We start from the raw sequence: 26,968 nt of genomic DNA, 5'->3' as shown, positions 1-26,968 counted from the left end.
TACTTATGAATATTATATTCCATTTCTGCCATGTCCGTGCCACTAAATTCTCAACACTGGTCCTTTAAAGCATGAACTTCAACGCTCAAGTAATTGACAATTTTGTTATTCTCTGAGGATTACCAGCCGTGGGACTGAAATGCCACGTTTGTCCTGAGGGTGGCATTAGGTGAAAGGACACAGAATCAATAAATTCAAAAGGCTTTATCAACATGAGAGAATGAATGTGCCAGAAACATTCACTTCAATATTTATGTCATCAAAGTGGGCATCATCATTAAGATGCTTACCATGAGCGCAATGTCCCTGATTTGATTCCAGCTGAAGACCTTTGTTGCATGTCATTCCCACTCTCTCCCCCCATTTCTTGTCACTTCTCTATTGTCAGCTTTAAATAAAGGCAAAAAAGGTCAAAAGTCAATTCTTTTACAGAAATCCAATTTTGACTGATGATCAGGAGATATCAGCCATCACCAAAAACATAAAGACTCATCCTCTGAGTATGACCAATATCTTCCTCCGGGGCAGTGGCTCCCAACCCTTTTTTGTTTGCGACCCCTTAATACAAAGAAATCGAAGGTTACGATATTGTAACTCTATTTCTATAAGCAGTTGCAGCCCTCTACTGGACTCTATGGGTAATACTCCTCTCCAATCATATGCACGCAATCGCCTACTGAAATTTGTACGTACATAGCTGGCCAATCAGGACGCACCTACCGATTACATGCATTCCGCACCCTATATAAATAGCGTCTCACTGCCATTTCACCATCCAAAACCACTTCAGCTGACAGCATGGGAGCGGCAGGATCCATTGGTAGAGGGCTCCATCTGTGCTTATAGAACCAGGGTTACAATATTGTGACCTTCACTCTATCTCACATAGGCTCCACCCTCTACTGTACTCTATGCGTACAGTAGGCGGAGCCCGATGAATGTACGCTCTGCCGTGTCATATCATCAGACTGCCTCACTGAGCCCGGCTAGCCACAGGTTAGTCGCTGCGACCCACCTACTACTTTATAATCCAAGCCGCTTAGCGGAGCAGTAGGGGGCCTAACCCAGTCCAGTTAACATGGACCAGAACTGGATGAAAAAAAATGACCTAACCTCATAGGTCATAGGACATATACCAAACACCTTTCACTCACCATTTCACGAGTCATCTTGGATTATGGGACAATGTGTAAAATTGCCCAGAGGAGGTCAGGTGAACCACAGCTGACACAAACACCACCCTTTTCACAAGTCCTGAGTCACACCTGTGAGCACAGAGCTTGGAAAGAAGCCTGTCATGTCCAAGAGATAGAACCTTATCAATGGACAAGGTGTAGACCAAGATAACACTGTGCAGATGTCCTCGACACTCACCCCACTGAACCAGGCTGTAGATGTTGCCACACCATGCATGGAATGCGCTCAGACCACAATGGGGGGGTCCTTACTCGCCTGCCTGTAGGCGTGGGAGACGCACTCACAAAGCCAACTAGCTAGGCACTTCTTGGATAGGGCTTTACCAGCCACTCCCTCTCCATAGCACAGGAACAGCTATTCAGTGTGCCAAAAGGGGGCCATGCCAACACACATACTGGGCACAAAAGGTGCAGTTTAGCCTCCCTAGTGTTCCCATGGGGCAGAGGACAAAACGCCTCTATCTGAATAATTCTCGACCTAAACAAGCTCCTTACTTTATTAGGAACAAAGGAGGGGTTTGGTCTGAGAGTAGCACCACTGTGGTCACCACAAAGCAGCAAGCCCACAACCTGGCCATATCGAGCATCTGTGTGCTGGCGTGCCTGGAGGGTGCTCTTCTTCCAGTTGATGGCAAAGCCTGACTGAGTTAGGTGTAGCACCGATCTAGCAGTGTGGAAAATGGCCCATTCTTTGGACCTGGCCATGACAATGAGGTCATCTAAGTAGAAGAAGACCCACATACCATGGTTGCAGCGCCATGTCCACACACTTGCTGAATGTGTGAGGAGCCAGGAAGAAGATGAACAGTAACCTGTTGTACTTGTAGGCTATCCCCTGGAAGGCAAAATCCAGGAGCTTCCTGTGTTTTGGCACTACCTCAATATGAAAATATGCATCTTTCAAGTCGATGGTGGTGAATCAGTCACCTGGTTGAATCAGTTCCAGCAATCTCCTGATGGTCAGTATGTGGAACTTTCTGGCGATGCATTGGATCAGAATGTGGAGATTCAAAATGGGTCTGAAACCTCCCATCTTCTTGGGAATCAGGAAGTATGCAGAGTAAAACCCCTTCTGTCTGTTGTGAATGGGAACGACCGAGACAGCCTGTTTCGATAACAGGTCCTGGATCTCTTCGGAGAGTAAATCTATTTCCTCTTGGGAGGAAGAGGAGGAACACAGCAGAACTGGAGAGAATAACCCAGTCTCAGTGTCTTGTCCATCCACTCCGATAACACGCAGCTGTGACGCCATTCCTTGTAAATCTGCCTCAGAGGATGGGTGGTCAGCTGGGGGGCAGCAGCCAGGAAGCCATGATATTCCACTTTGGCCCTCTCCGCCATCTAACCTTCCATAAATGGAAGTTTGGCCCATGGGGGGCCAGCATCAAAAGGGCCAAGCTGACAGAGGGGTCTGTGAACACATCACCGTCTGCTGTCTCAACACAGCTTCAGTGTTTGTGTCAGTGCATCCGTCACTCTCCAGATTTCTCACAGAAATAGAGGAGTGGAGCAGGCTGAGTGTCTCCTCTCCACGGTGAGTGAGTGGGCCTGCGGCTTTACTCTTTAATGAGAAAGTAACGCTGCCGTTTCAGTTGAGGTTTGTCTGCACTCCTTGCTGCAGCATGTGCCGGCCGCCCAGCCGGAACATTTTTTTCAAAATATTCCAGCGTGTCTCTGTCCTGCACCAGTGGAGGCTGTGGCAATCTCACCGCTGCCCACCCAGCCAAGTTGGAAAGAAGGAGGGCTGCGAGGGCCTCTTCCAGGGGGCCACATCAGGACAGCCTGTCTCTGTGTGGCCCTCTCAGAAAGGATACCAGTCCCACCACTGATGCCTTTGTTTTCAGCGGCTTCTTTCCAGGATGCTTCAACACACTGCCAGATCTTCGCTGCAGAGCTCTATCTCGAGCTCTGGCTCACTCTCGTCGCAGTGGAGTGAGACATCACATTGTCAAAAATGTTCATGGAGAAAGTGCGGTAACACTTCATTTTACGGGTCCACAAATTTCATGGTAATTAGGTGGTAATTAGCAACTTTTTTGAAATTTCTTTGAAATTACCCCAAAATTTACCTCAAATTTCATGGTAATTAGGTGATAATTAGCAAGTAATTTCTTTGAAATTACTCTGAAATTACCTCAAAATTTGTCTCAACTTTCATGGTAAGTAGACATAATAAGCAAGTAAGTTATTTGAAATTTTGTTGAAATTACCACAAAATTACCTCAGCATTTACCTCAACCATTTCATGGTAATTAGGTGATAATAAGCAAATTGCTTGGAAATTAGGCAGCAACAACTCACTTCAATTTAGGGGTCCGCTCAATAGAAATTAGACAGAAACTATGAAATAATTACAACCGATGGCCATAACACTAAGCCATTGTATTGCCAAGTTAACCAAGGACACTTTCATGTTTTTGTATAGAGAAATGTTGAGAATATCATTCAAATTGGCAGTGAGGGAAATACTTCCTGGCACAGGACTGATAAAGAAATAAAAACAAGGATAAAATCCTGCGATTAAATGTTGAGTAATATAGCGGTGATAGTTTAAAAATTAATAACAACTGAGAAAAAAACTATGCATCTCCTGTGCTCCCTACTCCAGTAAAAACATGGTGCAGGCATGAAAGGTACTTCCTATTGAAATATATTAGTTTGAAAGTTGTGCTGAGTAGCACGCAAAAAAACAAAAATTCGTGTCTGGGACATGAATCAGTAGATTAAATTTTGTGACTATTTCACAAATTGCCATGAGACTGGGTTGTGTCATCATGAGAAATGTAAATGGTTAGTGCAGAATGCAGGGATCCTGGGTACATACTTGATAGTGTGCAGATGCTTGGTAGTATAATGAGGGATGAGGCGGTAGATGACATCCAGCCCCTGGTTTTCCCCAATAAGGTTAGCTGTAGAAACTGTAAGAGAACACAAGATACAGAAAATATTAATTCTAACACAGAGGAATGACGAGCTAATCGTTGATGAATTACTTGAAACAAGTGTTCTGCTAAGGACAGACAAAACTTTAGCTACTTTAGCTAAGTACTTAGTATTGTGTTAGGATGGAAGTTTCTCTGTCAGATGGGGGGAGAGTTTAGCAATTTAGTGGTGTTTTATAAGAAGCCTGCCTGTTTCTCTCTTACCTAGCAAGGCAGCTTGATTCTTTAGATCACAAGATCATGAGAGAATCCATCTTGTCAGGCTTCAACTTATGTGCTTGTGGCTTTAAACGTATTAAACACTTCTGTAGCTCCAACTGGATTTCCTGGATCGTATTTCATTGTCTCACCTTCAAAAACACGCCCACACCAACATAGCCCCTTGCATTGTTTTAATGCAGGGCTGTTCAGTTGAATGCAGCCTGACTCATAGTTTCCCACTGCATTTAATCATACAATTTGATACTCAGCCTTGTCTTCATTTGTTTGTATTAAATTACTATTTTGTTCCTCTTTGTGAATCTGTTCTTTATTTTTACTGTTGCTGTAACAAATTTCCCTGTAAAGTTACAGTAAACTACTGGCAGCTGTGGTTACCAGTATTTTACTGTTTTGTTTGTTTGTTTGTTTGTTTTTACAGTATCAGTGTATCTGTACATTGTTCTGCTGTAGAATGTGAGGTTTACAGTTTGATACTTTAGCAAGGCCTGCAAGCAATACTTTTTTTACAGTGTTGCTATTGTAATCTACATTAACAGTTTGTTACTGTAAATGCTACAGTGAACCACTGAAAAGTTTTCTTCTTATTCAGATTAATAAAAACAGCTATAAATTGCAGACATATACTGTAATTAACAATGCGTCTTCAGTATTGATGGTCCAGTGATGAGATCAGCTCAGTTTTACATTCAAAAACACATAACCCTTAACATCTATCACAAAAGAGGATGAGACAAGTGACAGCTTTATGGAACTGAACATTTATTCAAAAGCTTTCAAATCTGCCAAGTATATTCAAGTATACATGTGCAAAATGTGTATGTGTCATATCATTTCATTATAAATTTTATTTATATTTAGTTTAGACAGTAAAAGGTTAAGAGGCGTGCCCTCAATTGTGAAAAATAAATAAATAATATGTGAGGTTTTCTTTCTGACGGGCATGGTGGGGTCTGGTTGGCGATACTTCTTGTCAGCCACATACACTCCTCACAAAGGACGGGGGGTTTTTTATTGATTATATTAATTATTCCGCCAGTTAAGCCCCTGCTGTCACCACTGCAAGTGAAGAAAAATTCAGATAGTAGGCTATTATAAATTATGAAATGCAAGTGGGATAAACAAGGTGTAGGTATAGACCAGGCCAGTCTAAGCTATAATAATCTTTAAACTAGACTTACAAGCAGCAGTGAAAATAATGTTTAATTAAAGCTGCAAGCAGTGATGAGCGAGCCCTCCCAGGGAGCAGCAGCTGTGGTATCACTATTGGAGGTCTGTTGACTCTGAATTGTCAAGATTATCAGACACTGTATGAATGGGTAAAATATTATTTCCTGCAGTATGTGGCACTGGCGATGACTCCGCATTACAAAGATCTTTAGATGTAACCTGCCGAATTTGAAGTCACTCGGGTTAAATCTCTAGGAGGAGTTTATTAAAATACAAGGTCTGTCAATGGCTTCACTTTGCGGAAAAAAAAATGCACAGTTTTTTTCAAAATGGCTGACTTCCTGTTGGATTTTGGGTATGGCTCCAAGAGGCTTTTTTTTAAGTCTGGAGATGGCACATCTGCCAACCAAATTTTGTAAATCTACATCAAATTTAATAGTGGGGGCTATGACTTGAAATTTTTTAGGAGGTGCCCTTGAGCCATTTTGCCACACCCATCCTCAAGACCTATATCAGATATTGCCACTTCTGATGCATGTGCAAAGTTTTGTGAGTTTTCGAGCACCCCTAGCACCTCAGAAATGCTAATTAGGGGACACTGATACCGAAAAGCTAGAGCTGAAAAACACCACCCAAACCCAATTGTGATACTAACTGAAATATTTACAAGTTTGAACATAGATGCAAAGTTTCATGAGTTTTCATGCATCCAAAGGATTCAAACATGTCTTTGTAAAATGAAAAATGATGCACAAAATCCAAAATGGCTGACTTCCTGTTGGGCGAAAAAAAATTGAAAAAATATGTACTCTTTCGGGAATGATGAAAGCACTGAATTTCATGAACATCAAAGAAACTTTGTTCCAAAATGCCCCTGCATTTGGGGGCACTATGGAGCATGCTGGCCACAACCAAGCCCAATCACTACAGAAATTTTGTGTGCCAATTTATGTGAGTTTTTGAGCACCCTAAGCCCCTCAAAAATGCAATGGTGTGGGGAAATAATAATAATAATAATAATAATAATAATAATAATAATAATAATAATAATAATAATAATAATAATAATAATCCCTTCAAAAACAATAGGTTCCTCGCAATTTCAGTGCCAGAGACAGTTGGGCCCCTGGCACTTTCATGCTCGGGCCCTACATACCAGTAATTCAAACTTCCAACTGCTGAAGAACACAACCTGAAAATGCTCTCTTGTGCCTGCCAGGTGTCTATCATTTCATATATATATATATATATATATATATATATATATATATATGTATCGTTATATATTGTTGTGACGCAAATCACAGAAATATTTTTCATCATTTGGAGTCTGTCCATCTTTTGCACAGATTACAGTGATAAATTACTCTTCTCGGTTTTTTACTCGCAAAGCTTTTATTGCACTTACAGTAACATAATGAGTTTAGTTGTTGTCAACAGACTGCTGTTTGTCTCTGCTGCGCTGCACACACACGCTGCACACACTGTCAAATCTTACAGTGGCCAACTGTTAATGTCTGTTCTTGATTTTGGCTCCAAAAAGCATCATATTTATAGTGTTTTACCATATTTAGAAATAACAATGGCTGTATTTTTACAGCAATTTATTACAGTGTTGTGTTCTGTTTTTGCTGTTTTATCCGAATGCTGTTGTTTTCTGGTTTTATTTTCACTTGGCAAACCATTTTCTGCTACTTAACTGAAAGTTATTATTTTTTTATTACTGTTACATAATCACAAGGTGGTTTGAGATTAGTTTTGGATAAAGAATATTATTCACCCTGCCTCAGCAGTCATTTCCTGCTGAAATTCAAACATCAGTTTGGCATAAAGCTGGTGTGTGGTTTGAATGGAGAGGTGCCCTCTTTATTTATGTGGACAGGAAGAACCGCTTTTATGGACTCATAAAAACATCAACCATTAAAGTGCCTGCAGTTGGGCCCAGATTTCACACACAGGCCTCTATCGCTCTCACCACTTCATGTGTAACCCTGGACACATTGTTAGTGGAAATAAACACTTAAATTGACTCATATTTGACAGATTAAAATTACACTGACTTCATCTTAAAGGGTTTGCCTCTGCTCTTCGTTCTGGCCACTTCAGCCACACTAAATGCCATAATAAAGACTAAATTCTGATATTTTCCCTTTTTTAAATTTTAAACATAAAGTCTAACAATAATGATATACCATTATCTAGCTTTATATGGAGTAAACTCTGTGCTACATAACCATCAAAGTGCTCCTGTCTCACAATATATATAGAGGTCCAGTTCTGCAAAACAAGCCACAATATCATCATTACTGTCAAGATGGATGTTTCAGTTGTGTCAGTGGTCAGATTACCACTTATGTTTTCAAAATCCTAGTAATCCTAGCATGTAGTTGTTGATAGTTGATGTTGATGGCTGTAATATATCAATTAATCATATCAATCTGAACTAATACAGAGGATCTTTATACATATCTGTGTTGTAGTTTGTGGTCTGTGGTTGTTGAGGTTTGTATACAACAGAGGTTCTTCCACATTAGTTTTTTCCAACTACCACCTTCCTTTGTAATACATTTTTTCCATAAAATTACAATACAAAGAGCACCCGCACACTGGACTCCCAGCAACCTTTAATTTCATTAGTAACATTTAGACAAGCTACAGGATTTCCTCTGGCATGGTAATCATGTGATAAGGAATATACAGTACCAGTCAAAAGTTTGGACACACTTTCTCATTCAAGGGAATTGAATCAAGTTGATATCTTTCAACGTTAGTCTTTTGTTACTGTACTTTCACCGCAGCTCAATGGGGAAATACTGTCCTAGGCAACACAAGGGAGGGAGCGAAGGAATTTGATGCTAAAAGGACTGTAAATGTGTCAGATATCCACATGATAAGACTAACTGCTGAAGCCTCATATAAGCTTCACATCAACTTTTAAATGCATTTTGCACTAAATGACCCTGTGGACACACTGTGGATTTTGGCCCACATCACTTATATAGAAAGCACATTTGAAGGGGATCTTTTAATAGCCAGTATGAACAGGCAACACATCCTCATAATTAAACGACCACATAGGTCGATTGTACAATGCACTTTAGAATGAGCCATAGGAATGTTTACTAATATGCTGCCTCTATCATTCATACCATTACAAATCACTGTTAAAAAATAATTATGTTTTATGGTGTGACAGTGCTGTGCTTAAGGTCTGGTTAGGTTTAGGCACAAAAAGCACTTGGTTAGAGTTAGGGAAAGATCATGGTTTTGGTTAAAATGATCATTTGAAATGTGATGAAGGTTAAACTTACTACTTCCTTAAAGTTAGGCAACCTTCGTCATTATGGCAACAGTAAACACCACAACAATCATAGTTACCATTGTTAAAAAACTGTCCCGACTCGCAGTTGGAAACGTGACACTCATAGTTAAGTCCACTTTTTGCTGTCTATCTATCTAGCCATCCACTAGCCCAGTCTCACACCAAAGTGTGATGTTGGTCCACAGTGCAAAACATATTAGACCCAATCCCAATGTTCCCCCTAAGCCCTAAGCCGTAAACCCTCAACCCTCGTGGACTTAACTGAGGTCATCTGGTAAGTGATTGAATGTGATAGGCTGCAAGGGCTTGAAATGGTTTAAATATTAATAGGACAGCACTAATGTCAGTTACCTTGACGACACCAAAACATGTTACCTATGATTGTGGGTTTGGGATTTTTTATTCAATACTTTATCGCCATATCAACATGACTGCTTGGAATTTTTCTTAGTGAGCTCAATTAAGCAAAAACAGAAAAAGACAAAAGTAGCAAAACCATTCACTCATAAAGCTCATAATACATTTAAAAAAGTGTAAAACAGATAGTTAATATCCAATCCATAAAATAATCATGTGCGCGACAGTCAAGTAAGGGACCAACTGCCTGATCTGAACGTCTTCCAGGCTCTTGCCTTACAGAGTGGACAAGACGTGATTGTCAAATAATCAATAATGAAAGGCATTTTTGTCAAAACAGCATCATTAAGCAAAAATTAAAATAAATGGTTGATGAATAAACTAAGTGTGTAATATAACCTATGCTTGCATTTTTCAGATTTCATGTCTTTTTATGTATCTGAAATCCTTTTTAATATATGTGTGTTTCTTTGTAAATTAAGGCATACTATGCCAGGCTGAACACCCACATGCCAGTTTGTTTACTGTGTTTTGTTGTTAACACTTCAGGGCTTCCCCTGGTAACCCCGTATTTAACACTGATTTAAAATCACAATACTGTGAACTGTCATTCTGTAGAGTATGGGCTCAAAGCCAATGAAATACAGTTAGCATCTAAGCAGAAGTGCAAAAATATAGTATTAATTACAGGTGAGTACTCTTTTAAAGAGTATGGTCTAGACCTGCTCCATGTGAAAAGTGCCCTGAGATGACTTTTGTTGTGATTTGGCGCTATATAAATTGAATTGAATTGAACTGAATTGAATTGAATTGAATTGAATTGAATTGAATTGAATTGAATTGAATTGAATGAGTGCAGTAAAGTAAACAAGTGATGCCATATCTTCCAGTATGTACAATGATGGACAGTGGAGAGAGTTAAATATGTATATAGAGAGGAGAAGTGGACAGTTAGAGAATAGAGAATGCAAATGTTAAGGTGTACAGTATGGACAGCATATGTGCATTTGGTTAGTAACTAGAGTCAGATGAATGTAGACACATCAGGAGGTTGATGCTGTACATCCAATTTGCCTTTTGGATTATTGTAACATCACTGACATCTAGTGGGTGAATACTACTCATACTGCACACAATGGTAAGCCAGTGATGTATCAGATATTTTCCCAGCTACTTTGAACGCAGCCTTCTCTGTATCTGTATCATATAAGCAACTAGGACAACGACAGATGATAAGAGGTAGAAACATTGGTTTTAATTTTCATCACCAACTGTTTAGAGTTATGTAAAGCTTTTCATTGCCCTAAAATACATTGAAATCAATAAAAACATTGATTTTTTTTCACAATTTTTTTTTTTGATTTTCTGTTCATGACATTTGTAAATAGGAGTGTATGTATTAAGTGTATGTGTGTGTTGGTACCTGATGTGGAGAAGACTTGGATGACCCAGAGGCAGGCTGCAGCCCGCCTGGCATGACTGACGTTGTGTCTTAGAAGATTCAGAGTCAGCAGCACAGCTCCAGCCTCCTCTGCCTTCATACCTATACGACGGTCTGCAGAAACACAAACATACACACACACTTATAAATGTACTGACAAAGTAAGATCAAGATGAATAGTGTGCAGATTTCAGGAGCTTAATTTGCATAATTCTTGTAATAATTTTGGCATTTTTTGACTGGTGAATTTAATAATTATTGTGATTTTTTTGCTGACATCCCTTCTGCAATATACTGTGTATTTAACTGAAAGCAAATGAGTGATTTGCTCTATCTAAACAGCTATTTGGGAACTTAACCCTTGTGTCTCACTAGGGACCTAATAGGGCCTTTAATGTTTTATTTGTTCATCATTTTCACTGTGATTATGCTGTAGTCATGATTTTCGGCAAAGGTGTGCATTTTTATCCAATTTTGGAAATTCAACCACAGATCCCATATTAAGTCTATAACACACTGTGCACAAACAATACTAACTTTCAGCATGTTAGAGCCCTTTTAGGTCCCATTATCCAACAGGTTGTTCCGATCAAGTGATCTGATTGGTGAACTAGACATTTAGAACATGATCAAATCAGCATGACAGCACACCTAGCTGTGCTCAAATGAAAAATGCTTCATCACCATAAATATTACGCCATTGATTAGAACTATAGACCCTGACGTCACGCTAACAACAACAGTCACTTCCAGGTAGATAGCTGGCAGTTGATTTTAGTTGCGGAGATATGTGAACCCAGCAAACTTGTTTATTTCTGTTGTCATTTTCAGCCGTAACTGTAACGTTTGAAGATATATAGTTAAACACAGTGGTCCAACCTATCTGATGTTCCTGTTGTGCGTATTTTATTTACTGTGTTGCTTTTCTAGCATCTTTAGTTTGTTTTGTTTTGTCAAGATCAGTGTTAAAACCCGGAACTGATTTTTTCACAAAAGTGTGAACAATTCAAATCAGATTTTTTTCACAATTCAGTTTAGGACCTCAACAGTGTTCATGTCACTTACCCAGTTACTCCAAAAAACGAAAAGATAAATGACTAAATAATATTGATGTTACACTTGACTACTGAACACAGTACTGACCTATCAAAGCAAAAGTATCATGGCAAGATGTTTCGACCCCTTGCATGACAACCCCAAACATTACGGGCAGTGCTTCTCAATCTGCCACCATATTTAAAAACAGAGCTGTAGACTGTTTAAAAGTGATCCGCTTTAATTGACATTGTTTAACAAAATAACAATAATGAAATCAACAAGACCACTTATATTCTGATTAAGCTTTCTGAAGCATTCAATCAATGTGAAACAATTGAAAATGGTTTGCTGTTTTGAAGCATTTGATACAGTCAAAATGGCGACATCTGCTGGGCAACTACTGGTATTGCACTTGTATGGATAGATTAAATCTGAGACTGCGATGAAACAGTTAGTCTGAATATAAGTGCTGTTATTCATTTCATTATTGTATTTGGGAATCGTTAAGCTACCTCATGCAAGACACTCATGATAAATGATGTACAAATCGAAAGAGTGTCTGAAATCAAATTTCTTGGAGTAATAATAGACATTAAATTATGTTGGAAGCCACACATAAATTATAATAAAGCAAAAAGATCAAAGTCAACTGCAATATTATATAAAGTCAAAGATCTTCTAAATCAACCATCATTATACACCTTGTACTGTTCCTTCATACTCCTACCCCTACTGTGTAGAAGTGTGGGGGAACACATACAAGACAAACACAGATCCAATTTTTATCCTCCCAAAAAGAGCCATAAGAATCGTAAATAAAACCACTTACAGATAACCAACAAACCCACTCTTCATCAAATTAAATGCACTAAAATTTAAGGACCTGTTTGATTCCAAAACTATTCAAATCATGTACAGAGTAAAAAATTAGCAGTTACCAAACAGTATCCAAAGGTTGTTGGTGGGAAAGTTAATATGACTTCATGTATGTTCAAAAAACAATTAGTGAGGACATTGTATCACAACAAAGGGAGCCAATCTATGGAACAACTGTAGTGAAGAAATTAAAACATGTAAGACATTAAGTAAGTACCAAGAAGGCAATTAAAACTAGAAGAGACACTGAAATTCTGCTTTATAACGAAGGAACGAAGTTATCCAAGAGCTAAGAGAAGCTAAATCTTGTTTTTATCTCAATATTTTGAATGAGGCAAAAGGCAACAGTAAATTGATCTGGAAAAACATCGATAATCTCACAAGGAGGGACCCAAAATTTTTAGGAGATTTTAAACTCAAAGTACAGTTAGTTGAAGATCATCTTATTGTTGCTTCTGTCTTTAATAATTTTTTTCTTGAGTCTGCAAATGAGTTGGGAAAAAAATTTACGAAAAGGAAACTGGATATTGTTCCTATGGATGCTACACGCCAGGTTTTTTGAGCTGGTAGAAACTAATGAATTACAAGTAAATAGAATCATCAGCTCCTTAAAAAGCTCCAAAAGTAGAGATGCTTTCCAATTCGTCACCATGTTTGTCAAATCACACAAAGATATTTTAACTCCCCCCATTGCTCATTTAATTAACTTGTCTTTTAAACACAGCTCCTTCCCTGATGACTGGAAATGTGCCATTGTCACGCCTATTTTTTAATATGGAGACCGCCTTGAAGCCAGTAACTACACACCAATAAGTATACTGCCAGTACTCTCAAAGGTTGCTGAGAAAGTTGTCATTGAACAACTGACAACATTTCTTAACACAAGCAATTTTGGTCTACATTGTATGCAGTTTGGCTTTAGAGCAAATCATTCCACCAAAAACTGCTACCTTGCACTTAATAGAGCAAATTAAATCAAGACTTTTCAAAGGATGAGTAGTTGGTGCTGTATTTTTAGATCTGCGTAAAGCATCCGACACAGTCAATCATGATGTTTTAGTATCGAAACTCTCTAAATTTAACTTCTCATCTAGAGCACTGGCATGGATGTCTTCATATTTATCTAGTAGGAGACAATGTGTTAAAGTTGGTGACACACTGTCCAGTAACATTAAGTGCACAATGGGTGTTCCACAAGGGTCAGTGTTAGGTCCCCTATTATTTAGCCTATATATTAATGATCTCCCTGAACAATGTCATGATGCAGAGCTACAAATGTATGCAGATGACACTGTTGTGCACACACATGCAAAAACAGCTGAGTTAGCTGCTGCAAAGCTAACTATTGCATTGGAAAGGATCACACATTGGCTTAATGTAAACAAGACAAAGGGTATGTTTTTCTCTAAAACCATGGTACAACCTCCTAACGCTGATGTTCTCTCAACAAAGTTGACATAGTTACTGATTTTAAATATCTTGGTGTGACACTGGATCCAAATTTGGACTTTAAGAAACATGTTTACAAAAAATGGTTAAAACCATAAAGTATAACTTAGCAAATTTTAGACATATTAGAAACTGTCTCTCTTTAGACACAGCCAAGATATTTATGCATGCTATGATTCTTTCCCATATGTCTTATTGCATCACATGTTGGGGGCAGGCTGGAGAAACAGCCATAAAACCTCCTGAGTCCTTATACAAACATACTCTAAAAACTCTGGACAAAAAGCCAATCATTTCCATCACTGTAGGGTACTGGAGAAATACAATTTACTGAGCTTTGACAATTTTAGATTATTCTCAAATTTGTGCCTAGTTTATAAAATTTTAAATGGTTTGGCCCCTCCTCCACTATGTGACTTTGTGTACACTCGCTCAGAAAGTTCTATTAGATCCTCCAGAATATCCTCTATACAAGATTGTACCATACCATTTCATCGCACTGCATTTGGGCAGTCAGCTTTCTGTGTGAAAGCCACCACTCAGTGGAATGCCCTACCTGATTATATGAAGAACTGTAGTTCTATCAATACATTCAAGGCCAAATTAAAAAATCAACTAAAGACAAATCAGCTGTGTGACCACTGATCATGTAATCTTACATTCAAAATCATATTTTAGTAGGAAATTTTGTGGCGAATCAATTGATAGAGGTTTGAAAGTGGTCAGACTTATAGTTTAGATGTCAGAAGCCTCTGTTTGACACAGAGTTCATGCCTCCCCATTGTTTTACATTGTAAGGGTGATGTGGCACTGCAACTTTGAGGGCTTATAAAATTACTTATTAAACTAAATAAATTATTACAAAGTTTTTAACAGCTTTTTTTCAGCACAGTGTAATAAGTCATCTATCAAAGTTTGAAGCTGATACCATTAACGCCCTCAGAGGAGATAGTGTTTGTTCATCTTATTTTGAAAGGCTTATAGCGGACTTCCTGTTGGATTTAGGTCAGGGGTGTCAGGATATGATTTGTAGGTCTCTCTACGACATCCCTACGGGCCGTGGTGGCCATTTTAGTTACATAGGTGGCACTAGAGAGCATATTTTGGCACTTTAGGGGTTAATTTTTGTATATTATCAAATTTTCACCAGACCTGATGTGCGTGCCAAATTTGGTGAGTTTTTGAGCATGTTTAGGGGGTCAAATTTAGGGTTTAAGTAGCGTAATAATAAATAAAGAAACAAACAAACAAACACATGAAAAACAATAAGGTCCTCACCCTTAGGCCCTCTGCCTTTTTGGGCCTAAAAAAGGGGGTTGGACCAAGCAGCAACCTCCAGGGCTGAAAAATGAAGCCAATGCGGAAGTGCGAAAAAACCTGCATTAACTCTAATGGCCAGCAGGGGGCGACTCTACTGGCTGCAAAAAGAAGTCTGATTGCATGGAAGTCTATGAGAAAATGACGCTACTTCTCTCTTGATTTATTACCTCTGTAAACTGTTCCCTAATGAGTTTATGGTCTCAATCGCTAGTTTCAAGTCTTCTTCAATACAGCATGATGTTAATTTTGTAAATTATGGTCCCATTTAATTTAAATTTGATGATAAAGCAGGTTATGCTTTAGGGTATGGCTACATTGTGATTGACAAGTCACTACCACGCAACAACATTGCTTACATAACGTAACCACTGCGTATGGGCGTAGCTGTTGCTATTTCACAGCGTGTTTTCACTTCACTGAAGTTAATCGTAACATTGTGGTTGCCTTAAAAACAGTCTCGTTCAGCATTTGGTTGTAATAAAAGATCCATCAATGAGTCGGATGATCAGTTTTTCCAGTGAGTACATTTTGTTTTAATGGTTTTAGGCCTGTTTTTCGCTAGCAATAATAAGCATCAGTATTAGCATGATCACTGTTAACCATAGATAGTAAATGCACCATGCTTACCAAGCTAGCAGCTAGTGCTATGGTCAGCTCCACCCTCTCGTCCAAATATGGTCACTTCTGGCTCCAAAAATCAAACATGGCGACTGCCATATCCATGATGGCAATGGTCAAATTGCTACACTCGAGGCTTCAAAACGGCAGTTCTCAAACGAATGGGTGACATCACAGTGACTATGTCCATATTTTTTACAGTCTATGGGTAGGATTAGAAAAGTTCTCTACTTCATCCTATGCCCTTTTCGAATATTGATAGGTTATTATTTGTGTGGCTTACTGAAAGTTCAGTGTTATTTTGGGGGGGGGTTTGTTTTGTTTTGTTTTGTTGCCTTTTATTTTGTTATTTTAACATATAAATAATCATATATATAATATAATATATATAATCAAAATAAATAATCTAATCTAATCTAATCAATAACAATGTTATTTTGTTCCATACAGTCTTTACTATTAAAATGGCTCCCTTTTCAACAGAGTCTACAGCTCTGTTTTTAAATACTGTGGCAGATTGAGAAGCACACCCCATATCCAAACCCAGCATGACACCTCTCTGATAGAAGTGTGATGTAACAAGGCCTCGTTTGGGGTGATAATGTGATTTTTGGCATGGTGAAGCAAGGTGTCGAAACATCTTGCAGCTTTCACTTTGAAAGGTTGATATTGTGTCAAATAGTCTGCTTTGAGTGTGACATCACTACACATATGTACATACAGATAGGTGACAAATTAAAGGAAAAACAGGTCTGAATGCTTGACCCCTACAGTGAGGAGATGTGTTGGCTCTGTTATGCTGTGGGGGGCATTTTGCTGGCATGGTTTGGATCCACTTGTCCCCTGAGAGGGAAGGGTAACTGCAAACTAATACAAAGTTGTTCTGAGTGATCACCTTTATCCTATGATGAAACATTTCTATCCTGATGGGAGTGGTCTCTTCCAGGATGACAATGCCCCTATCCATAGGGCACGAGGGGTCACTGAATGGTTTGATGAGTATGAAAATTATGTGAATCATATGCTGTGGCCTTTGCAGTCACCAGCTCTCAACCCAGTTGAACACCTATGGGAGATTTTGGGCCGACCTGTTAGACAGCGCTCTCCACCACCATCATCAAAACACCAAATGAGAGAATGGCGGCATCTGAAATTCCATACTAACATGCTATTTAGTACGCTAAAATAGTATGTGAGATTTTTTAGTATGTCTGAAACCTTAGTATTTGAAGTGCATACTATTTCTGGGGAAACATTACAGTATGCAAGCACTGGACACTTGCATAAATATCTCACAATGAAATGCAGTAGTGATGATAACAACAACAACACAACTGACGATGGCGGAAAGCAACCGAGGCAGCTCTGGCGTAACATCAATAACGCTTCAATTTACATAAGGTTACACTTTGCTAGGTGTAATATATTTTTTAAATTACTTCAGACTTTATGATTGGCACCGGCTACCACGGTTATGCGGTTACTCCAACTAGCAAGAAGGCTCTCAGGAAGTGATGTGATAATTACAGCTCGGTGTATCTGAAAAGATACATACTACTGTTTATTCACACAAAAGTAGGTTGAATGATAGTACACATATTGGGTATGTAGTGTATAGTATGCAATTTCAGACACAGTGAATATCTCTTGGAAGAATGGTGTTCATCCACCCAGTAAAGTTTCAGAGACTTGTAGAATCAATGCCACAGTGCATTGAAGCTGTTCTGGCTGCACGTGGTGGCCCACCACCTTACTAAAACACTTTATTTTGGTTTTTCCTTTAATTTGTCACCCATCTGTATGTAACATGGGGGACTGTGCTGAACAATATGGAACATATTAAAAAGTACGCAAATAAGTAAAAGAATAAATGGGACAAATGGTTTGGTCTCACATTGTATATATTTATATATATATATATATATATATATATATATATATATATATATATATATATATATATATATATATATATATATATATATATATATATTTCTGTATAGCCTTTGTGTTTATTTGTGAAATGTTGCACGGGCAGGAATTTTGCATGGTGGGGCTCTGCTGCAGGGACATACAATACACAGAATGTTTGTTAAGGGACCATGTAGTAGAATATTTAGTCCCACACAGGTCCAGCTACCTGAAGATCCTTATTACAGCTTTTAAAATGAATGGACTTCTCTGCTATTTTTTGACATCTGCCGATACATAAGATTAATTTTGTTTGGATAAATTTGTCTTTTTGGCTTGCAAACCCAAGTATCTGCAGTGTAAACCAACACTGTGTTGTAAATACATGCAATTATTGGATTATTTAATATATATATATAATAGTAAGCTAAACAAAACTAAAGGTTTTGTTACCTCTTTACAGTCTGTCAGCAATTACTGTAAAGCTGCCACACATTCCTCTGATGTATCTAAACAGATTCTTGTTGAGAATATCATCATCTTGCCCTGGTTTTTTATCATCAACATAACATTTATACTATTAATTTATTTATATGTCCTCACCTCTATGTCCAACTTTAGCCAGTAGGTGCAGTAGTGGCAGCAGGATGGTGTAGTTGGGACTGAAACTGCGGCCTGTGTTGACCAGTGCAGTCAGCAAGGCCTCGCTGCCACCTTTACTGATCATGTAGTGGATACGACGATCAGTACCTGAACATGGAGAGAATCATGGTTGATTGAATACTGATGTTTCTTTTACTGGTGAAGACATCTAGTGCTTTGGCATTGCTATTATAAATCTGAACAACCTATTTGGTAAATGGTAAATGCACAGCATTTATATAGCGCCTTTCTTCTGACCCCTCAAAGCGCTTTTACACTACATGCCACATTCACCCATTCACACACACATTCATACGCTGATGGCAGAGGCTGCCATGCAAGGTTTCAACCTGCTCTTCAGGAGCAGTTTCTAATCGTTCACACACACACTCACACATCACAGCCTTTGACACTTCGACATGCAGACTGGAGGAGCTGGGGATCGAACCACCAGTCTTTCGATTAGTGAATGACCCGCTCTACCTCCTGAGCCACAACCGCTTTTTTTACATATGACTAGTGTTTACTGGACTTCACAATGAAACAGCATCCATATTTGTTTTATTTCCTGCTGAAACAGAATGTCAGGATGACAAATAATGCATGAAAATGCTCAAGAATCTGATAAATGTATGTGTAAAATGGTAAGTATTAGGACATTAACACATTTTTGTTGTGCTGGATCTGTAAACATATTGGATTGAAATCAAACAGTGACTATAAGGTTGAAGTGCTTACAGGTCTACACTGTTCACCCAATATGGCTGTGAACAAACTCAAACACCTCTGAAACTGAAAGTCAATACGTCAACCTCATCATCAGTTTTATGTCAAATCCAATATGCTGAAGTACAGGGGGAATATAATGCAAATCACATCACTATCCAAGTACTTTTACTGAAGTGTACTATATATTACAAATAATGGAGATATGATTGATAAACATACACTGTTGATAAAAATTGTAGGTTTTGTGGCAGTTATAGATAAATTATATTACTTAAATATGATGAATATAACATTTGTAAACAAGGTTTAAACAATTTAAATTTATACAGTTCATTATGATTTAAAACTATATGTAATTATTCCGCATTAAAATGTCTTTTAAAATGTATTTTATTGAGTTGTGTACTTACATTTTCCCAAATGTTTCCAACAATTTTCAAACCCCGAGAAACCCATAATGTTAATCAGCAGCTCGGCTCACAGCCCCTCCCGGACATCCTGTGTTCACCAAACAGCATCAGAGAAACACTGATTTTATGTGTGAAAGTGCTTTATTCAGCGTTTTTACCGGTTTTAATCCCCATGTATATTTGTCACTTTTTTTACCGGTTTTAATCACCAGTTCTGTTTCTTTTGGAGAGGAGGAAACCTCTGCAGATTATTTGGCTCCCAGTAAAAACCTCCTGAACAATGAACACTGAAGGAATCCTTACAGGGAGAAGCTGGTTGTTTAACAATGACAACAACGCCCATGGTCCTGAACTACTTCACAATGTCATCAAACTTGGTCTTTTGGTATTGTTTTGATGGAGAGACCCCTAGCAGTACAAATTATATACTGTGCGTTTAATGTATCACTTTTAATAATATTTTCCCGAGGAAGTCTTTCCGTGCATTGAAGTGTGAGATTTGAAAAGTTTGAAACATACTGCCACCAGTGTGGCTGCCAGTTCAAGTCTTCATGCCTGCATTTGTGCACAAGTTAAGCAGATAACATTTCTCACTTTTCTGTATTGATCAGCTCCCCTCCTTTTCTCTCTGTTGCCAAAGACCTATTTGGTTTGACTTCTTTTACATTGTTTTTGTGTGTATACCTGAATACATATATGCTACTATCATATTAAATGCACTGGAGTGTTCAATCTGAGCCTACCTGCTGACAGAAGTTCATCCAGGATATTGAGAATATTCAGGGTGCTCTCCACATCCCCTGCATTCTGCAGAGACCAAAAACAGACAGAGCATATACAATGAATGCAAAAAGCTTAGTGTTTCTGACAATAAAGAATGACCTCAATCAGAATTTAGTTTCTCTGTGACCATGGTATGAACCACATTTATGTACCAAAATGTATTCTTTGGTTCCTTCTACATGGGACAAAACATTTATGTGACAAAACGTTTAAAACATTTTTTCGTTTCTGTTACATCATGATGAAGAAATGAATGGGATCATGGGCACCTGGTTATGTTTTATAATGGGGGAGCAAACTTGGAAAGATACATAATTGTTAGAGAAGTCTGGTTCTCCAGAAAAAAAAAATTGTAATTTAAAACAAATTTCCTCCATTTCTACACCACCTAAAGTCTTGGATTAAGTCAAGAAACAGCCATCTGCACTAGTCTAGATTAGTTAGACTGATGGTGCTATGAAAACCAAGAATGCATCATGAACAGTATAATAATAATTGGGTGGATCTGGACAGGAAATGATTATCAGAAGAATGGCTATTTCATATTTTTATAAAAACATTATGTAGCCTAAAATGGCAGTAGGTAGAAGGCTACTAGGTCATCTTCAAGGTTAAACAAGGTTAAACAAAGACAAACACTTTATATAAATGAAATAGTCTTACAACACATCACAATATGATTTTGACAATTAAACATAGTTAAACGATGTAAAACCTGAGGGTTGTTATTAGGGGTGTGCCTGAATACATATACAATATTCGGCAAAGCACAAGTAGTGGGTTTTTCACGAATATTTGTTTCATACAGATATTTTTAAAATTATTTGTTTTCAGGAAGAAAAAAAACCCATGTCAAATACCAGCGTGCAGGTCAATTTCATCGCTATCTCAGTCTCTCTCCTCTGCTCTGCTGTTATGTCTATCAGCGGGTCTCAACGAGAGGAGTCACATCTACCTGCTACATGACGCACATTTCCTAATTTTGACATCACTCCCGGAGTGGGGGGTGTTCCCCAGAGATAAAGCTGAGCTACTGACACACGCAAAGTTCTCCCAAGGGACTGTTCATAACCTGTTGTTCCCCTTCTCCTTTCCACAAAGTTAGGTTGTAAAAAATAGGCAATAAATGAAAAGTGCAAAGCAATAATCGCCTTTGAAGTTCTTCCCTACACGTTACATGCTGTGCTGTCTTTGTGTTATAGGTGTCTGCAATGAGGCAATGAGTAAAGTTGAAGTTCAGTAGTCAGTGCAGTCGTCTATGATCTGGGAGACTCCAGTTTGAGACTCGGTGTGGGGACCTCCTTCATAAAGTAGTTTATTCATGAACACTTATTGTAACAATTACATTTTTTTTAAATTAAAAGTGTTATACAAACAAAAACAGGATTTTTAAGCCTCTTTTGACTTTTATTTGAATACAAATACAAATACAAATAATTTTGCTGCCTTAACAAATACAGACAATACTCACAAGGCCATTTTCAAAGTCTAACAATTGCAACAAAGCACAAATAATATGGACTCACAACAACTGGCTAACTCCAATCTCACCTGTTTATCTTACACAAAGGCTCTAGTGGTAACTATTCTCAATAGCACCACTAGCTGATGTAGCTGATCATGTTATACAGGAATGAATAATCATAACTTCAAAAGCAGACCATTTTAACCCACATTATCTCAAATCAAGGACTATTTTAATGCACAACTCAGAAGGTGATTTTTGCTCTTTAAGACTTAAACTGGCCATTTGGGCCAGTGGAGGACTAGACCTTACTGCCAAACCACCCCTGAGAATAAACTTGCGCTTGCAGAGTGAGGGTCTCTGGCACAACTTCACCTACTTCCAAGGTGCACAGGGAAGGGAAATAAGTCTCCTCTTGCCTCTGTTAATCTTGGACTACGATTGGCCTGAAACCACATGACCATATATCCGACCTATCTTTGTAGATGTCACATTGGCTGATATGTGTCTATTTGTATATGATTGGTTGTCTTTTATACATTTTTAAACTTTTTTTTACCTTTTTTCATACCCAACTTACTTTATTTAAATGGTGTTTGCAATGTGTTTTATGATGACCCTGATGGAGGCCACAAGCCGAAATGCGTCGGTCAAATACAGTCACTCCACTGTTACATCTGTCCCAGTGTACAGGGACAGTTGTAACACATGCCAGGGACGGTTGTAACATGTCAAAAATATACATAATTAATCAGTCAAATACTCAAAATGAAAAAGATTATTTATCATTCATGTCATTGTGACTACTAATTTCTTTTTTTAATGAATAAAGGTATTAATAATGAATACCTTTTTCACACTACATGACAAAAAAGAGGGGAAGCCATCAAATTATATGCAAGAAAATTATTTAATGGGTAGAACACACAACCTCAAAAAAGTTTAAACATGAAATCAAAATGGATTAGTTTGAGGACAACATTCAGTACAGAGTCACATGGCAAATGCTGTATGATTTGGCCACTGTCCTGACTGATTTGCCCTGTTTTATGCCATCTGAAGCCCTCTCCAGCAAAGGAAGTGGGACTCCCCTGTCTGTCTTCCTCTGTCTGGTATTTGGCATGCTGTAAGCAAACACGTGTTTCCACTGACTAGTAGCAACTGATTATCATTAACTTAGCATGTAATTTTATGACATTTTACATTTAATATGCTATCTATCTATCTATCTATCTATCTTTTTAAAATATAAATGAAACTTGGTCCAGGGATGGTAGTAACAAGACTTTACAACTGTCCCAGTATCACAAGCCATGTTTTCACCTCATGTGAACTAGCTTGACTGCTAGTTTGTTAGCCATTTCTATTTTTAGCTTACAGAACAGTGATTCTAATAATACTTGTGTATAATACTTGGATTCCTAGACATTTAATCTCAGGACAGTATCCAAAAAAATACATCTGATAGAAAAATTAAATTTTTACCTCAAAAAACACTTTTGCTGGTAACTTTCCCTAGGAGTTTCAAATGTGGCTCCTTTTTTGTAAACAAGATAATCTAACAGCGCATGTACAGAGTGAGTGTAATCACTGTAGCTTGCTCAAGGTGTTACAACCATCCCATGTTACAACTGTCCCTGGTCTCCCCTACAGCTGCAGGGTTGAGCGGAGGTGTGTGGGGGTGTTTGTGCTGTAGAACATAACCGCTGTGAAACGATCAGAAAATAACGTTTTATTGATCTGATTCACCGACTTTCTCACTACTCGTGCTCCCTCTCTTCATTCACTCTCTAGCTCACTCAACACTCAACAGCTGCTCTCTCTCTCGCTGGCGCTATCAACTTTCTCTTTTCCTCTCATCTTTTTTTAAAACAAGTCGGGAAGCTGACAGAAAAGTCTAACCTAACTTTTAACGTTATTAAACAAAGAGAAATGTCCTCACATCCTAGTAACGTCTTTTTATTTCCTCATGGCAGAGTTTATAGCTCTGATCAGTCTGATCTCGTCACACCTCTGAATCCAGAATGCTGGCATGCTATGTAAAAGCACACATAGAGGCAGCTTTATGCCAGCTTTGTGTGGTTCAGTGTAAAGAAATCAAATGTGGCTCTAAGGCGGATCCTCTTTACAGCTATGATGCGGGTTCTCTGTATAAAACAGGCTTCTCTCTCACTGTGTTGTCTGGCTACTCCGATCAATTAGCGAGGGATTGGGCCGAACCAACTCAAAGGGGGGTCCAAAAATGTGCGATTTTTTATTACTTGTTTTTGTCAGTTGCTGAAAATAGTAAAATGATAATTGATATAGGCTGCTTAAATATAATCACCTGATTGTGGGGACTGTATGATGATATGTTTATTTTTGAAAAGACAAAAAGTGGGGTAGCAAAACCGTGATTTTGCTACATGTCAGCCAGTCTTTTACTGGCTGACATGCCCCCTTATTTGATATCAGTTATTGATTGGATGCTGCAGCTGATTGGACTGATCTGATACATCACAACATTACTGAGTGGAAACAGATAACAGATTTAACTCAAGTATACCACTCCCAAATTTTATTAAAATTTTTATTTGATTTCTGATTCACCAGCTAATTAAAAATCAGGTTTAATTGTAGGTCTCATCAACAAAAGACCCATGAACAACTTTCTTCATTTATTAGAAAGATTCTTCTTTTCATGATCTGTTATTTCCCCCATTAACTTTTATTATGGATAAACTTAAAGTAAGGTAGAGTCCATGCGTCAGCAAGAAACACTTTTTAAACACATTTATATTTTACATCATTTATCGTCATTTCCATCCAGTCACATGTGGCCCAAATACTGCATGGAATGATGGCATGTCAACCAAGAACGAACCAAATAAACAAGAACTGGCCCACATTCCTAATGTTCATATGGCCCACATCCTGCATGGAATGGTGGGATTTTGGCAATGCACTCCTGTTTGCTAGCAACAGGCCTAGCAGCAATGTTTTTGCAGTCACCACAGTCAACATGGTTTGCAAATTCCAGGAGCTGTGGATAAAGCATTTGTGTGTCACTGGAAAGACAGCTGCCAGCCCCCAACAAGGTGCTATCAGTTAATCAGTTCAATTGGGTACATGTGGGGTTCAACCCTAATTGCACCAAACAAGGCAGTGGATAAAAGTTCATAGACTACAGGTGGGTTCTGTGGCTGGACTGTTAGGACAATGATCCCTGGACTAACATGGAACAATAAATTCCATGTTTATAAGGAGAGGAGGCCAGGGCACACTTTGCTGTGGAAAAATAATCTTCTGGGAGCATTTCCAGAGAATCTTACCTTACCAGTTGTAAACATTATCGGTGTGTATACACCTACACTGAGCTTCACCTCTAAAATTTTATAATTTAGAGCCACGGTAAATCATATATCATATCATGTCACATCCAGATTTGCCAGTTCTGAGTGTGCCGTATCTTGGCCAAAACTGACCCAGATGTGTTTTAAGATGACCAGGCCACATTGGCTGCATCATATGTTGGCCACCTCAGTCTCACTTCCAGATTAGCCAGTACTAATTGTGCCACATCTTTACCTATAGTGGCCTAGTACTGTTCAACCATATTTGGGCCATATTCACCATTTCAAACATGGGCCATACTAGGCTCACACCCTGATAAGCCAGTGCTCACTGTTGTATATTTGCCAGAACTGGCCCAGATATGTTTAAGATAAACAGGCCACATTTGCTGCATCATATGCAGGCCACTTCAGGCTCACATTCAGATAAGCCAATGCCAATTGTGCCACCTCTTTACCTAAAGTGGCCCGATAATGTTCAGCAATATTTGGGCCATATTTACTATTTCAAATGTGGGCAACATTAGGCGCACACTATGACAGCCAGTGCTGACTGTGCCATACAATTGCCAAAAATGGGCCAAATTTCTTGTATAGTATTTAGGCCATATTTGCCATATCCTATGTCGGCGACTTTAGGTTCACATCAAGTCAAGCCAGTGCTTACTGTGCCGTAGATTTGTCAGAACTGGCCTAGGTATGTTTTAAGATAACCAGGCATATTTGCTGTACCGTATGTGGGCCACTTTTGGTTTATACCCACATAAACTATTGTAAACTGTGTCAGATCTTTGCCAAAGATGGCCAATATTTGTTTTGTGATATTTGGGCCATATTCACTATGTATCACATGGGCGACTTTAGGATCACATCCAGTTTACATATCACCGAGAGCACCGCATCTTTGCCAAAAAATGGCCCACATTTGTTTTGGGATATTTGGGCCATATTTGTTATTTTACACGTAGGCCATTTCAGGCTCACATCCATTTTGTCCGGGCCATATATATTCATAAAATAAAAATTACTGAACCATGAATCAATCACAAAAAATGCTCTTTTAACTTTTCTTCTTTTCTGTTTCAGTGTGTCTTCTATAATATCATCCTGAGCTGAAAAGGACGTCAGACTGTCACAAACTAGATAAGAAATATTTTATTTAAAAATATTCTGCAGACTACAGCTGTTTTTAATGTTCCTTTTCGTACATTCTGTTCTCTCAGTAATCAACAGATTAAATTGGCTATTTGTGTTTTATTCTGTGACAGCCAGCCGTTGTCATAGATCTATAATCAAATGATAAAACACTGGAGCATTTATCAAGTGTTTTCCTTCCAGCTATCATAGAAATTATCAAGTAACATTGTTACTTAATAATGTTAATTATGTGTTAATTATATGTACATGAATTGTAAGTGTAAACTTTAGAGTTTAAACATTTACTTAATAATTTCTACATACTGATAGCTGACTTCTACATATTTGACAGTTGAGGTTCTGTGTGTCATGACAACTTGTCGTCTCCTCAAAATGATGCTGAAGTGAGTGAGGACGTCCCATTTGGTGAATTAAATTCCTCCATCCTCGCATCTCTCTCTCACATCCTTGTTGGAAGGAGCTAAGATATGAGGAAGAGACACAAGTGAGGGAGGCGAGGAGACACATTACAATAATGAAAAGCACCCCTCATTTCTCTAAAAACATATTTCCTCATTTCCTCTCACTGCGCCTAGTTTCCTTGCATCTCT

General features: G+C 38.4%; 1 protein-coding gene across 1 annotated transcript in view; it reads right to left on the bottom strand.

Moving 5' to 3' along the window:
* The window catches only part of LOC122986390 (cytosolic carboxypeptidase 4), a 200,941-nt gene that overhangs the window by 126,969 nt on the left and 47,004 nt on the right, over nt 1-26,968 (bottom strand). Inside the window, exons 3-6 of the mRNA XM_044357626.1 lie at nt 20,384-20,447; nt 18,463-18,609; nt 10,630-10,761; nt 4,021-4,114 (exon numbers count right to left, since the gene is read on the bottom strand). Of these exons, the coding sequence (XP_044213561.1) occupies nt 4,021-4,114; nt 10,630-10,761; nt 18,463-18,609; nt 20,384-20,447 (437 nt within the window). The remainder of the gene's footprint in view (nt 1-4,020; nt 4,115-10,629; nt 10,762-18,462; nt 18,610-20,383; nt 20,448-26,968) is intronic.

This window comes from Thunnus albacares, chromosome 7, assembly GCF_914725855.1.
Source record: "Thunnus albacares chromosome 7, fThuAlb1.1, whole genome shotgun sequence".
In the NCBI taxonomy this organism is placed as follows: Eukaryota; Metazoa; Chordata; class Actinopteri; order Scombriformes; family Scombridae; genus Thunnus; species Thunnus albacares.
Note: the sequence above shows the minus strand (reverse complement) of the source record. Positions and strands in the feature narration are given on the sequence as shown.